The 15,846-nt window shown below is 43.3% G+C and overlaps 1 protein-coding gene across 6 annotated transcripts in view; it reads right to left on the reverse strand.

Moving 5' to 3' along the window:
- Positions 1 to 15,846, reverse strand: part of DAAM2 (dishevelled associated activator of morphogenesis 2) — a 243,644-nt gene that overhangs the window by 72,508 nt on the left and 155,290 nt on the right. For all 6 annotated transcript variants that reach the window (XM_054022484.1, XM_054022485.1, XM_054022487.1 and 3 more), the window contains exons 5-6: positions 13,347 to 13,441; positions 5,213 to 5,546 (exon numbers count right to left, since the gene is read on the reverse strand). In XM_054022484.1, the coding sequence (XP_053878459.1) occupies positions 5,213 to 5,546; positions 13,347 to 13,441 (429 nt within the window). The remainder of the gene's footprint in view (positions 1 to 5,212; positions 5,547 to 13,346; positions 13,442 to 15,846) is intronic.

Here is a 15,846-nt window from a genome sequence, read left to right on the forward strand (position 1 = left end):
ATTGAGCAGATGTTTTCAGAGAACTATCCACAATGACTCCAAGATCTCTTGCTTGAGTGGTAACAGCTAATTTAGACACGATAAATTTGTAAGTATAGTTGGGATTATGTTTTCAAATGTGCATTACTTTGCATTTATCAGCATTGAATTTCATCTGCCATTTTGTTGCCCAGTCACCAAGTTTTGTGACATTGCTTTGTAACTTTTTGCAGTCAGCTTTGGACTCAAGTATCTTGAATAATTTTGTATCATCTGCAAACTTTAGCATCTTACTGTTTGCCCCTTTTTCCAGATCATTTATGAGTATGTTGAACAACACTGGCCCCCATACAGATCCCTGGGGGATACTATTATTTACCTCTCACCATTGTGAAAATTGAGCATTTATTCCTACCCTTTGTTTCCTATCTTTTAACCAGTTACCAGCCCATGAGGGGGCCTTCCCTCTTATCCCATGACTGCTTAGTTTGCTTGAGAGCCCTTAGTGAGGGACCTTATCAAAGGCTTTCTGAAAGTCCAAGTACACTATAACCACTCGATCATCCTTGTCCACATAGTTTTTGACCCCTCAAAGATTTCAGAGGCATAATTTCCCTTTATAAAACCTGTGTTGACTCCTTCACCAACAAATAGTGTTCATCCATGTGTCTGACAGGCAAAATGCTTGAAACTGGTACCAAAGTTAGGCTTACTAGCAGGATTGCTTCCGGAGCATTTTTTTTTTTTTTTTAAATTGGTATCACATTAACTATCCTCCAGTTATCTGGTACAGAAGCTGATTTAAGTGATAGGTTACATACCACAGTTAGTAGTTCTGCAATTTCATATTTGAGTTTTTAAAACTCTTGGGTGAATACCATCTGATAAATTAAATTGAAGTCACCAGGACCTATTTGTTCCAAAAATCAAATAAATCAGGAATTACTCCATTGAAGCCATGAGTGTTGCACCAGATTAGTACCAGTGTGAGGTCAGAGTCAGACCCATTGTAGATGGAGTGATGTCTTGGTTACGAAGAGTCAGTAGTTCAGGCTGTAGTTTCCAGTAGGATCCAAGTGTGAAATTTTCCAATTTAAACACACTAACCCCTAGTTTTACTAAAAGAATTGTTTACATTTTCTACAAGGTCCCATAAAATAATCCATCTTCACAAATGCATTTCAGTAGAATTTATAGTGGTGGAGCCAGATCCTCATTTGGTGTAAACTGGTGCAGCTACACTGATTTCAATGGAGTTACAACAGTTGAGTCCAGACTCTGGTTTGGATTCTGATCTTCGTTCTACTGGTATAAAACAGGAGTAACTCTATTCAAGTCAAAAGAGATATAGCAACATAACCAAAGTACTTTTGTTATAGCAACGTAACTAAAGTAAGAAATTGGCCCAAAGTACCAACTTTCCCTTTGTAATCTCCCTGCTACTTCTTCATTTGTTGGTGTCTGTGTGGTACTATACTAGGCATTCCGGGCAGTAACAATCATGCCTGGAAGACCAGAGATGACTTAAGACTGCGCAGCAACCTGTAACAAGGAGAATACAATTTTATTTGGTTCAGAGTTAAATGTGTGATCACACACTAATCCATGTCACTTAGGCACATGCAAGTGGGAAATAATCAGTGCTCCAATCTGAAGCGGTCAGTGAGTTATGCAGATGCTTAAGTTTTAGACAGCTGCCAATAAATAAAGCTGACCTTCACTTCCTCATTCTTGTGAGGAAGTGGGGGGGGAAAGAAAATCCATTAAGGAATTCCACCAAGACAAGAAAAGAAACAGGGAGAAGGGAAAATAAAACTCTCTCTCAGTTCTCTGGGAGAAAATGGTTCCAGCAACAGCTGTCTCACATTTACTCACTGACTCCTTGAATCATCTGCTATTGAGAGAGGTTGCCAAAGAAGATCAAGGAGAAAGAGAAACTCTGATATTCATTGCTGGTGCTATTGGGAAAATGCTAAATCCAAAACCAGTGAGCAGCTGAGATGGAGCATGAGAATTTCAACAAGAAGAGGGGGCAGGAAGCAACAAGAGAGAAAGGGGAAAAAGGAAACAGTACCACTGCTGTCAGGATGGTGACTGGGGGAAAGCACATGCTGTGGAGTGGGAGGGAAAGGCCACTCTCAGAGTCACTGAATATAGATCATGGTCTTCATTATTAGTGATGAATGTTTGTTCTTACAAGGAAGCCATGAAAAGTCAAGGAGGGACGGACTAACTGGCTCAGGGGACTGGTAAAGGCATAAGGAGCTTTTCACTCCTACGTCACTGGTTTCAATCTAACCTGAGTCAGTACTGGCCAAAAGGTGATAACCATCTGATGCCTTGTGTGAAATGAATTGTCAGGTCTCAATCCAGTCCCAGGTTTCCATATGAGTCAACATGCCATCACAAGTGGCACCCCTCTTGGCAGTTTCAGCAGAGAATCCTACAAAGTAAATAGCCCATGAACTCATTTTACTAGCTGGTCCCAGGCGATGAGGGCTGAAGCACAGTAGTGAGGCAGTGATTCAAGTCTTGCACAGCTGCTGCCTGTATTGTAACTTTCCTCTGTTCCCATCTAGGGCTGTCAATCCAGCACCTTTCACCAGCACAAAATTCCATTCTAAAGCAAAACAAAATCTAATGAGCATGCCAGAGTTTTAGATCTTTTTCATCTTTAAATTACTCTGTAAGACACAGCAGTGAGATGTTTTCTGAAAGATCTGCTCTAGTTCAAACAGGAATTACTTCAGGAAAGTTCTATGCCCTGTGTTATGCAGGAGGTCAGACTAGAAGATTATCAGAGTTATCCTTTCTGGCCTTAGAAACTATGACAAAGACTGAGCTCAGGCCAGGTCCCAGAGAAGCTCAATCTTCCCCACTGTCTATGGATCTAATGGTCCCATTTCTGTCAGTTCCAAGCCTGAGATGCTGAAATCATCCTCCTCTTTGACTCATCTACTGTTTCCTTAAATAGCCTATTGTCTCATCATCTATGTGAAAACAGAGCAGAGCCTTTGGGGGGAAAGGGTCTCATCTTTTTCATGAGGCCAATCCACAATTTCATCTTTTGTCATGAAGAACAATGGAGCCAGAGCAATTTGTTTCCATTCTGCATGTTCAGAATATGAGTCTCCTGTTCCTCCTGTGTAGAGTTTGCTTTTGATTAGCTTTCACTACTCAAGAAGAATTCTAATGGCTTAATTGTGTTGCTGCCAGATCCCGGTTTGGGGGAATTCTGAGTTGGTTTTATAGGCTAAGAGAGAATTTCTGAGGAGGGAGTTAGAGAGCAATGGGTTGGAATCTACCTAAAGCAGGAAGCTTTAAACCCTTCAGAGAACTCATGCACTGAGAGATGCTATTAAACACTCAGGTGATAGACATTTCCCACCAAAATTGTCCTTGGAAGCCAAAGGAGCTGTGAAGTATTTGCAAAGTCTTGGTTATAAAGCTGCAGATCCAAGACCCAGAGTGAAGAGCTGCTCAGAAAGGGCGTTGTCGTTGTTTTATTGTATTAAATCCAGATTCAGTCTTCTATTATCTCCCAGGCACATACAGTAAAGGCACAAGCTGGCTTGTCTAGTGCCTCCTTGGGCTCAGCCACCTCACCCCCTTAGTGAAAACTCCAGATCTCCCAGTAAAGCAGAGACATTCATATCCCTCTTCCTTGGCCTGGCTGTCAAGGAACTGCAAGACCACTCTGAGCCAAGGCCAGGACTAGAGGGTAACAGTGCTTCACACTTGACAGATGAGATATGAAGCTTTATGTCACAGGCATTCTTAACTGAGAACCTTAAAGTGTGGCATCAGCTTCCTTCCTTGCCTTTCACTGAGCACGGACCATGTTCACTTGGGATGCCACCACTGACCCACTGAGAGACTTAAATGGGTGGACGGTGGCAGTGGTAGGTATTTGAAGACTTCTTCAGAGTTAAGATAAGAACTGGTTGGGTTCAACCTCTTGGAGAGAACTTTGGAAAATGCCATTCCAGTTTCTGGACATAGGCTTTACAAAATTAGTAAGCAGGAGCATATCCCTGCTGCTAACCACATGTTTTGTTTTGTTTTTTAAAAAAAGAAGAAGCAAACATTTATCTTTCTTCCTCGTGCCCCCGCCCCCACGCAAAAACATTTGACAAAGGCAATTATTTGTGCATTCCGTTCATTCATGGATGAGATAGTAAGTAAGTTCCCCCAGGCTCACAAGAGCTTCTGTGAATCATTAGATGCGACTTCTCAAAGGCCCAGCTGTACAAGATGAGATGTGTTACCATACACTAGCCCAGCAATGATTTATCATCCCAGTCATTTACAGTTTGAGACAAATAAAAAGATATACACAGAGGAGTTGACTTGGGATTGCTACAGCATATGGGTTTATTCAGCAGATCAGCTCGGTCAAGTTGGGACAAAGAATTAAAATCTGATTGAAAGTTGCCAGGGCTGTGAATTACTGCCAAACATGCGAGGTCACCCCAAAGCGCCTCCAGTGTAAACAATCTCAAGCTTCAGAAAGGCTTCCTCAGTTAGGCTAATTACCAGAAAACGAGCGAGATTTAAGCTTGTGCTTTCTTTTTCTTACATGCAGACTATACCACACTAACCATTGTACTCTCTCTCAGCCGCTCACATGGTTTCTCCTCATCAAGATGGTTGTTTCATTCGGAAGAGGCAGGTCATGGCATCAATTTATAATCCCCACAACTAGAAAGTCAGTAATCTATCTTTCTGAGTTCTTCCTCTATACTTTGAACAGGAAATATCTGTGCTAACTGTGGGGTAACAACTGGTAAATGTTGGCTTATTAATGGCTTTTGCTATAGATCATTGACTCCATACTTTCTGCATTATGACAGAATTGACCTTAAAAGCACTACAGAAGCTCCTGGGGCCTTTATGCTATTGGCACTTAAATAGTATGGTAACTGGCACCCAATAGATGACATCAGTCTAAGTTAGAGTGTGAGATTACTGAAAGCCTGTCATTAATACAGCAAGACTCAGTTTTAAGGTAAATCACAGTAGCTTTAAATCAGCATTGATAGTAGTGACTGACTGTAGAATATGTGTGATAAATAATCTATGTGGGGGAGTTGACACAACTTTGGTTGATCCAAAGTCCAGGTGAGGAAAATGGACTTTATGCCTCTGACAATGTTATACACTGTGTAGAAGTATAAATCACCCTTTTCAAAGATGCATGGTGTTGGGCATTGTTGGCTGAGCATGTTTATACCTGGAATCTTGTCCTCTCTGCAGCATAGACCTGGTAGTGAAGCATGGCCTGTAGGACCTTCTTATGGCCATCCGGCACCAGGCAGACAGCCCCGAGGATCTCCAGCACAGCGATTTTGGTCTTGATGTTCTCAGTCCGTAAGCTCTGGGAGATGATATTGATACTTTCTGGATGGGCCAGGACGTGTGCCCGTCCCTGGGAGTTGTTCATCAGTGCCTTGATACATCCTATAACGGATGTGTGTATGCGGCTCTCTGAAGTCTCATAGTCCATGCTCTTCAGGAAGTTCAACAAACAGGTCAGGCCATCCAGCTCAATAAACCTGGTCACAAACCTGAAGGGAAAGGGAGGAAAACAGAATTAAGGCAAATTGTACAATAGGCATCAAATTAATAGACTATGGAACTATGATCCTAAGAACAGAGCAATTGGTAGCCTAGATAACTCCAGATGATTCCAGGCAACACGTCGCAAATAGACGGTCAGTCTTGTTGTCATGGTCATTTTCTAATTTAGGTAATTGCATTCTGTCTGCTTCAAATCCCACCTTTTGTTTCCCCTGCCCTATGTGCTTGGACAGTGTTACTGTATAATAACTACCACGTTCAACCCCAACGGCTGCTGCATTTCAATGGCTGGTGAAAAGATTCCTATATACTGGCAAAATCTATAGGGCCCACACCTACAGTCCTGGATCAGGCAAAACTCCAAAAATGGCTTGTATAATCTCTGCTGGCAGGAGATGTGCTTAAGAAGGGAGCAGACTCAATGACCACCATGGATACCACCGGGGTCTGGCATGAGGACACAAATAGACTAGATATGTAGACAGTGAATTTGCAGAAGGAACAACATGGAATAAAGCGGTGTTGGAACAAGTTTTGGGTCACTTTTCAAGTCACTGGGGTTCTGTGTCAAACTTTCATTATGAAACCAGGCAAAACGTGTCTGGTTTCAGATAAAGATCATGCACCAATCTTGATGGATACAACATAGAAAAAGCCCAAGGAGGCGTCTATAGTTTCATTCAAACCAAAGATAAAAACACGATGGGTCAGTTTATCCCTGGAATTAATCCACTGAAGTTAACTGAGTCCATTGAAGTCAGTGGAACAATACTGGGAACAAATTCACCCCATTGGTTTTAGCTGAGTTTCACTGTGAGTTTCCAGTAGGCTTAATAATTTGGGGTCCTACGCAAAGTGAAGTGAACAGGATCCCATCCAGTTCCCTGTCCAACTTGAGAACACTGAGCGGCTCCAAGTGTGTGTGTGTCATTGCTTTCGGTTCTCGTCTCTGTGCACAAGAACACTCCTGAGCCTCAATGATGTATTAGTATACAATGCACATTAGAAATAGGTCAGCCAGTCCTGTGGTTGGTACTCCACTTTACCACACAGAAAATGTCATGGCCTACCTGAAAGTTGGGCCAGATATACTAGACAGTTTGCCAACTTTCAGCTTACTTGGACCAACAATTCTGAGCAGAAACCAGGCAAAACCTGGTGGTTTCAGATGAGTTTTGCTCTGAGGTTTGTTCAAACCTGAACTTCAAAGCAAATTTTAGAAGGGGCCAAACACACATGCACCAACAACGAGAAGAGGGATTTCATTAACTCAGTTCAGCAAAACTGCCAAGTTTCACACTGCTCTGATCACAAATTACTTGTCTTTTGGGTGCACCGTCCTAACTATCTGTATGAGCCACAGGAAGAGAAGCCTCTCTCCCCCCAGGTAGATGGAAAGACCACACAGAGTGCACCAGGAATTCAGTAAGACACTGAACACCCCTTTTCGTTATTCTAACTGGTTGCAAGAAAACTAACGGGTAGTTCAGGGTCTGTGACCCATTCGGTTGCTGGCCTCTCTGCCGAGACTGCAATTTAGGCAGTTGTGGCCAACTGTGGTGGTGCTGTGTCTGTCATACATGTGTCCACTGAGAATTGGACTGAGACCAAAATCATTTTGTGCAGACTAGCAGATGGCCATGAAATGATCACTTTTAGATGTTTCACCAGCTGTATCCCAGAAGGGCCTGAAATTTTCTCCATTTTCTAGCCTGAATAGGATGGTACAACACATATTATCAGCTCTGAGTCCTAACGTATTTACTTCAAAACTATTTCTTCATGGTGATTCTTGCCAAGTTTCTTTGTGAATCCAAGGGCTTGCCAAACTCATTACCAAAACCCAGTGGCAAAAGCATTGCCATCCTCATAGCTCCAGGACTAAGAGGAGGCTAAGACTGACGCCACCCTGAGGACACAGCATTCTCCAGTGGTTCAAGAAAATCACTCAGAGCCTGGTCAGTCAAAGGTTTCTGAATTCCACTTCCAGATGGAGCACCGGCTATTGGTGCGAGACATACAAGTTACTGTGACTTTCATGTACCTCTGCCAGCCCAGCTCTGAAGGCCAGGTGACAAATAATTTGTGAAAGGCACAGTGACATTCTCACAAGCATAATACCCAAATAAATCTAATGGCAGAGAAACGTTGCTAGGATTCCTAGGATGAGGTCACTCCAGCAGGAGGGTAGGTGCAGGAAAGAGATTAATGTCATAGACCTTGATTAACGATGAAGTTTCAAACAATGTCGGGATTTTCCTGTATCCTATCTGGTCCAGAGAGCAAAACGCTAATCTCTGTTACTCAATAGGAAGCAAACTTGACTACCTCCCAATCTCAGCTGACATCAGACGTAGGAATAAAGCTGTGATTGTCACCTTCCCTTGTCAAAACACTTAGTGCCCTGTCACCAGGAAAAGCTATAAATTGTATGTGTGAGTGAGAGAGAGATGGGGGAGTCCAGCTCATGAGCTAAATGTCATTCTCATTGTGTATTTATTTGGCCCACATGATGCATGCAAGACAGAGATGGGAGAGTTCAGATCCTAGGCTGAATGCCATTTATATCACCACATTTGCTTAGTGCTTTTGTGTGTGTGTGTACATAGGTGCACACACACACACGTACATGCTTGTGCATGTACGAGGCATGCAGTCGAGTTTCTAGGGAAGAGTGCCATCATCGTGTTATGTGCGTGTACAATTAGCCTCCCATATGTTGCACGAGGGCCTTGTTTTAGATGGAGATTTAAAGGAGTGATGTCAGAACATGTTTGCTAACGTGCCCTGTGTAACACATTCTAAAGTTCCAGCATAGACAAGGCAGCATGTGCTTTAAATAGGTGCCAAATTGGTTGAATTAAACCCTAGGCTCCCTGCAGGTGTTTGCTTGGCCAGCGCAATTCATGTTAAAAACAGGGTTCTACACTAGGGTTTTAAGACATTTTAATTTGAATATTAGCTAACGTAGCCTAACAACACACCTCTCATCCTAATGTAGACAGGGCCTACGTGGCAGTGATTTTCCCCACGGCTGTGTCTTATTCTCGGATCTATCCCTGTACAGATTGTGCTGCAGCCTCACTGTGAGAAATGACACAGCTTGGGAAAGACGGAAAGAACATAAACCGGGAGGGGGGGGGGGAGAAGGCGCGTGGGGAGGGCAGGATGTTCCCACCCTACTGACAGTCAAGGCAATGTTTCCCAGGCTAGCTGCAGCAGTGCCTTTGGATCAGGAGGCATGCACAACCCTGACAAACCTTGGACCTCTGCCCTGCCTGAAATTCAAAGCAGAATAGGCTGCATTTGCTGGATAGATTAGTGATCAGCTAAAGTACACAGGAGTGACACATGGCTAAACCAAGCCAAAATAAAGAGAGCCCGGCCTCTATTTGTTTTAAGACTGGGTAAAATAGGGTTGGAGCAGGGCAGAAGAGTGATGACATTTATTGCTGATAATTCAGATTAAACAAGATCTTTCTCCCCTTGCCCTCAAACTTGAACCAAAACTCTCCCGAGATTCCAGAAAGTTGGGTTAACTTCTCGTGCCCCTCATCAACTTTCATTTTCACTGTGCTGCTGCACTTCCATATTCAAATGCTGAAATACGAAGAGCAAAGCTGTTCTCTCACCGATTCTAGTAATAACCTTTGAGGAACTTTAAATTAAAATCCGTTGTCTTACAATACATATTTTCTTGAAAGTTACAGTTGTTCCTGAGCACTGGGATGCATGCAATGGATTATTTTTATACAGCTGCTACTGAGATCCATGCACTTATTTATTATTGTAGGGCTGCTCCTAAGCACTGAGACAGACACAGTGGTTTATTATAAATGGAATGTCTATTGCACTTTCATCTAAAAGCAGAGTGCTTTAATGAATTAAGCCTCACAAAGATGCCCGAGATGCAGGTGTGTATCATTTCAAATTTTACAGATGGCTATCCCAGTTAAAGGGACTCCATTCTACAGTATTAGAAAGTACATATCCACACGGGGACACTTTGTTCAGTGACTCCTCTTACAGAGATGCCTACGGGTAAGCAACCAAGGCACCCCATCAGTATCCTGTGCCCTCTGCAGAAAGATTCTGTTCATTCCATTTGATACAAGTTTCGGTTTTCATTTGCCATGTTGCTCGGGGATCTAATGAAAAGAAGCAGCCTGGAAAATGGGATTCATGTCCAAATTCAACTAAAAAGACTGGTATCTTGAAGGCCTATGTATAGAGCTGCTTACAGAAGGGATCTGATGTAGCTGTGGCTCCCCCACCCCCGCATCCTTTTCATCAAAGAAGGAATTGGCTTGCTGATCAGGCATTGGCACAAGGCCCGTTTGGCAGCTAACAAATTGAGTCATTGGAAATTAGTTGAGACACGGACTTAACTCAAAATTTGGCTTTGCTTAACTATGGGAAAAAAAGGTTCTAAGCCACCGTCAGCAATTTAAGAGGGAACGCTTTATGTGACAGTTCATTGATGCTGGTGCAAATGCTCATTATTATAAACAAATTAAATGAATGCTTGTTGTCAGAGAGACCCAGCTGAAGCAGCACAGGACTGGTTGAGAAAGCCCTGAAAATCTGATCTTTGGCTGAAGACACTTCCTTTACCCCACTCACATACCCCCCTCCCCCAGGAGATTGGGAGTGGGATCTTATTGGAAAGGCCTTCTTGAAGGATAGAAGGAAACTCATTGGTGGCAGTGAATATGTTTGAGCTGGACACTCAAGCCCATGGAAATGTCTCGCTCCACCGCTTGCTGCCATAAAATGTCCTCAACTGACATGATGAAAGTCTGTCAATTTCATTGAATACGCTCCAAAATAGATCTGTACCAATGCAAAGGATTGATTACATTCTTTCACAGCAGCTATTGACATGTGGGTTGAAACACCAACACCTGGCCTAAGAGTGGGGAAGTTGTGGCAAGCTGCCATATTTCCTGTTTATCCTTGAAGTCAATTTGGATTGTATTGTATTATTTGCTGTGCGACTAGAATACAGGCAGTCAAGATTAGATGGCCACTTGCAAGCAGGTTGTCCGCAGATGCCAACAACATCCTCCAAATCATTTCACCACTTTCAGCTACACTGCCCTGAAACTCACAACAGAGGAGGTGCTGTATGTCACAGTACAGCACTTCCTACGAAGTTCTGTCAAAACTGCCACAAAGGATTCTGGGTTACATTAGATGAAGTCAGATGGCAAGGGGCTGAATATGGATTCAAATCATGAACAAGTTTGAAAACAACATTCCAGCAGGTCAATAAGTCATAGTCTCCCTTCTCCACTTAAAAGCTCCATGCTCATCCAGTACCAGAGCATGCACTCACCCAGCCTGAGGAAGACCAAAGGCTAAAGTGATGGGCCATTTGCTTACTCCCTCAAAAAGAAGATGCGAGTGCATAGAGGTTCCTTTACATTCAGAGCGCAACACAAATAGATGTTCTGGGAGATGTTTCACCAATTCTAATTGGTGGCTATACTTAGGAAAAACCCTGAGTAGCCCAGGGGCATTAGGTTTGTCAGCGTTCCTGTCTGGCTTATAATCAAGACAGGCCCAAATCACAATACCAGCTCTGCATCCAGATTCACTTTCCTAAAGCTCAGATCTGAAGCCTCCTATCTGCTGGTGTCCCCACTCTAGTTATAATTAGAGAGGGTCCCAAACCAAAATCCAAGACCTGAACATTCCTGAACTTGATTCCAAAACTAGAGCCAGCTCTGGACTTTGAAAGTGGCCAGCCTCTCTCTCTAATGGGCCAAAATAAATCCCTGGAACTAAGAAACTCTGAAGTTTGAGGGATTGAAACCTGAATCCAGAATTCCCAGCGTGTCACGAAGCACTCAGAATTATAGAGCTCTTTCAAGAGAGGCCTTGTAGGAAGGCTGCACCAGTAACAGTCTGCTTTTTAGATGTTCCCTTCACATCCCTGCAGAACAGAGAACAAGCATCATAATAAAAGTTGGTTTTGCTCCTGGAAAGCAGGTAGTTAGCACCCTAGTGAATTCTTAATGGTGCCTGTATCAAGCAAAGCAAAGAACAGTGGGTTCTTTCTCCTCAGATTAACATATTTCCCACTCTCTGGATTTTTCCTGAGATAACGTGGCATTAGCTGCTTTCTCACACTGCCCCCATTTGACATACACAGCAGATTAATAGAGTGTGTGAGGGGCAGGACTCAGATTTATGGATGACATGGCAAACAAGACACCCTTTTTGTTGCTCTCTTACAAGGTCACATTTTCAGGAGCTTTGAGTGGATTATGCTTTCCTGCATAGAGGGAGGAAGAAAACAAATCCTGACAAGAGAGGACTGGCTTCCTGTTATAGTTACGACAATTTAGGATTTGCCATAATGAATCAAGTCACTGGTCCATCAACGACTCCATCCTGTCTCCCCCAGGGACTAATACCTGATGCTTTGGAAGAAGCTGTGCATGCATGCACATACACCACCCAGCCAGCTGTACAACCCTCTGCATAAAGGGAGAAAACAACCTCTATTTGAATCATTGCTCCCAGCTGTTTGGTTTGGTTAATTGGAACATGCTCCAGAATTATCGCTGGTGTAACTGCATCAATCACATTCAATTTGACCCTTTACTAAGTCCACACGTCTATATAATTCATGCTCACAAAAAAATGTTGCAACAACATGAAGGGCACAGACATGCAAAACTCAGCCATTTGGCTTTGCAGGAACACGTGAGAAAGAGATTCTTCTCAATTGCCATCCACCTGGGTTCCCAACTCTCTTGGAGGTGGCATTCACAAAGGTGGATGGTTTCAGTGGGAGTTAGTACCTTTGTGGTTCCTCTCTTGGTGCCACTTGGAGCTTTGGCTTCAGAACTCACCATGGAACTGTCACACTTCACCAGGGTATGTACTGAAGCCCCAGGAAACTGACTTCTGCATGGTTTGGATGCAGATACATCAGTCAGTCTCAGACCTCATGAAATGTTCATGAACTTTTTGACCAATCCACTCTACTTCCTGAGATCACACCTGTTATGGATCTGTTTTCTGGACACTGTGCTTTCCAATGTAAAGAGTCTCTAAAGTAGCCAGCTTGTAATTATTCATTATTGCTGCACCCAGCAAACAAAAGGTGACCTTAGATTTTTGAAGGTACAGTACATAAATACTGAAATACAGAAAACAAACAAAAAAAACCAACTTAAGAATACAAGCCTAGAAGAGACGTCCTAGATCATAGAGTCCTCTGCTATCACAGACAAACCCATCATATAATCAAACATCTTGCTACATTCTCATAGCTACATGCATCACAGGAACAAAATCCCACACCAGGTGCATGTCAGATGACTTGGATGTTTCATACTTAGCATTCTGAGTTGCTCTAGATAAGGGATATTTGAATCCAACGAAGTTCGAGAGTTAAGACTGACATGCCATCCTTAATTCATTAATATACACGGGGTACCACACACCATGCGGTCTAGAATCTGATTACCACAGTTTTCACCTCTATCTTCAAAGACCTTCTTCAGGTTTCTAATAATGCAACTTGTCTATACTTTCCTGGAGGCACATTCATTACTCCACACATGCACCTGGATGGAGTGTTTAGAGATGAGGGTTGCAAGGTCCCCTGTCAAAATTATGAGCTACCAAAGAAGGCTTTCTTGCTGTCTTTGAAGATGAAACAACTGGGTACCTGCCCACAATCTGCTGAAGGTTCTCTCACTACCACCGTTTCCTGTGTCAGATATAGCCCTGTGAAGGAGTGGGTGAAAGAGGAGATGAACAACAATTACCTCATTGGTTGAGTCCGCAGAGCTGTTTTCAAGTCTTCAACTATTTTATTCCTCATTTCTGTTTCTTCTTCATCAAAAGCGTACAGAGTCTGCATCTGTTTGGAAAGATGAGAGATGGTTACAAAAGCCAGGGCTGCCTGATGGACGGTCAGAGAAAACAGACTGCTAGACAGCCCAGAGGTCATCAATAAGAAATATTCTACCAAATCACCTGGAGGTGCTTCCAGCTGCAAAGCTGAGTCCTGCTGAGACTGCTTCTATTCCTCTGGGTTGGCAATAGTGTATAACCCAGTGTTCTCAGATTATCAGAGGAAGTCACAGATGCCTTTCTCAAAATAATGTTCCTGTGTCTTATCTGGGAAGTTCACTGCAATGTGTCTGAAGAAACAATTTAAGTCTCAACATTCCTAACAGGCAGGTATTCGAGGGAAGTGATTATTCCTCTCTATTCAGCACTGTTGAGGCCATATCTGGAGTACTATGTCCCGTTTTGGGCCCCCACTACAGAAGGGATGTGGACAAATTGGAAAGAGTCCGGCGTAGGGCAACGAAAATGATTAGGGGGCTGGGGCACATGACTTACGAGGAGAGGTTAAGGGAACTGGCCTTATTTAGTCTGCAGAAGAGAAGAGTGAGGGGGGATTTGATAGCAGCCTTCAACTACCTGAAGGGAGGTTCCAAAGAGGATGGAGCTAGGCTGTTCTCAGTGGTGGCAGATGACAGAACAAGGAGCAATGTTCTCAAGTTGCAGTGGAGGAGGTCTAGGCTGGATATTAGGAAAAACTATTTCACTAGGAGGGTGGTGAAGCACTGGAATGGGTTACCTAGGGAGGTGGTGAAATCTCCATCCTTAGAGGTTTTTAAGGCCCGGCTTGACAAAGCCCTGACTGGGATGATTTAGTTGGGGTTGGACTAGATGACCTCCTGAGGTCTCTTCCAACCCTAAACTTCTATGATTCTCTAATTCTATTGCTGTTCCAATTTTTCAGACAGGTAGACCAAGGTACAAAGAGGTTAAGACCTACATTTTCAGTTGTATTCACTAATTCTGGGTGGCACAGTTTTTTTGGGTGTCCAGGCCAAAGGCCAGTACTCCAGATCTAGTCCCATCCAGCTCTTCCGCTGACTTGCTATATGACCTTGGGCAAGGCACTGAAACCCACACTTTCAAACTTGGATGCATAAAGCTAGACACCTAAATTCAGAGTTGGACACTTGAAATGGGTAGCCTGATAGTCCTAGATGCTAAGCACACATAGGTCTCAGTGAGGTCAGTTGGATTTGTTTAGTGCTCAGCACCTCTGAGAATCAAGCCACTACTCAGTGGTTTGAGCATTGGCCTGCTAAACCCAGGGTTGTGAGTTCAATCCTTGAGGGGGCCACTTAGGGATCTGGGGGGAAAAAAAATCAGTATTTGGTCCTGCTAGTGAAGGCAGGGGGCTGGACTCAATGACCTTTCAGGGTCCCTTCCAGCTCTAGGAGATAGGCTATCTCCATATTTGAACATTTTGGCCTCTCTGCCTCAGCTTCCCCAATTGTAGAAGATGGATGATCATTCCTACCTTATTGATAGGGGTATTGTGGGGTTTCACAAAACAATGTTAAGACTAGGAGAACCTCAGCTCTCAACTCAGGGTCTTCTTGAATAAATACCTTGATTAAACAAATATCCAGCACCTACAATAATGACCTATTACAGCAGAATACTAGTGTCTTTATGGTAATGGTTCAGCAAGGAAGTCCCAGAGGAAAACCTCCTTTCACTAGAACATCTCTTAACTCTCCCCTTCCCCTTTTTTCCCAAACCCTTCTGTGTTGCAAACCATGTGGTGCCAACGCATGTCAAATCCTGAGGGTGGTCACTTGGCTAAGAGCCATGGCTGTTTTATGCTACACAGCTGGTACAGGGAGCTGTATTTAACTCTAGGGGTCCTCTTTCTGATCCACACTAAAGTCAAATTCACTCACTAACGGAGTGAGATATTTCCTGCCCTAATGGAATGACAGAGCGCTACTGATGGAAAATGAGCTGACAACGTTTTATCTTCTGCCAGCATCCCCAACAGCCAGAAACATATACTGAAACACTCGAGCCAAGCCATATACAATCCCCTCTTCAAAAAAATAAATAGAAACCATGAAAATGCATTGTGGAATCTCAATGGCAGATTCCTGGGGCGGGTTTTGGTGCTTGATTTGTAGTTCCTTGGGTGAGGGCCCATATGGTCAACTTTTCTTGGCCCATAAACATTCCTTTGAAAGGCTCTCATTTTTACAATAGCTCACTTTCTCCTCTGACCCATTGTTGGAGAGAGGCACATGGATGGCAGGAGGGTTTTCAAAGGTATTTTGTTGAGAGTGAAAACAGCCTGTTTCCAAGTGAAACAAACATAAGTAATCCTGCTTTTGCAGCAGATGGTTAATTACAGAAAAACCCTTTCTGAAAGCTATGAGCAGCCAAGAGCCCTTCATTTCTCTCTCAGCTACACAAGGCCAGGAA

This window comes from Malaclemys terrapin, chromosome 3 (assembly GCF_027887155.1).
Source record: "Malaclemys terrapin pileata isolate rMalTer1 chromosome 3, rMalTer1.hap1, whole genome shotgun sequence".
Taxonomy (NCBI): Eukaryota; Metazoa; Chordata; order Testudines; family Emydidae; genus Malaclemys; species Malaclemys terrapin.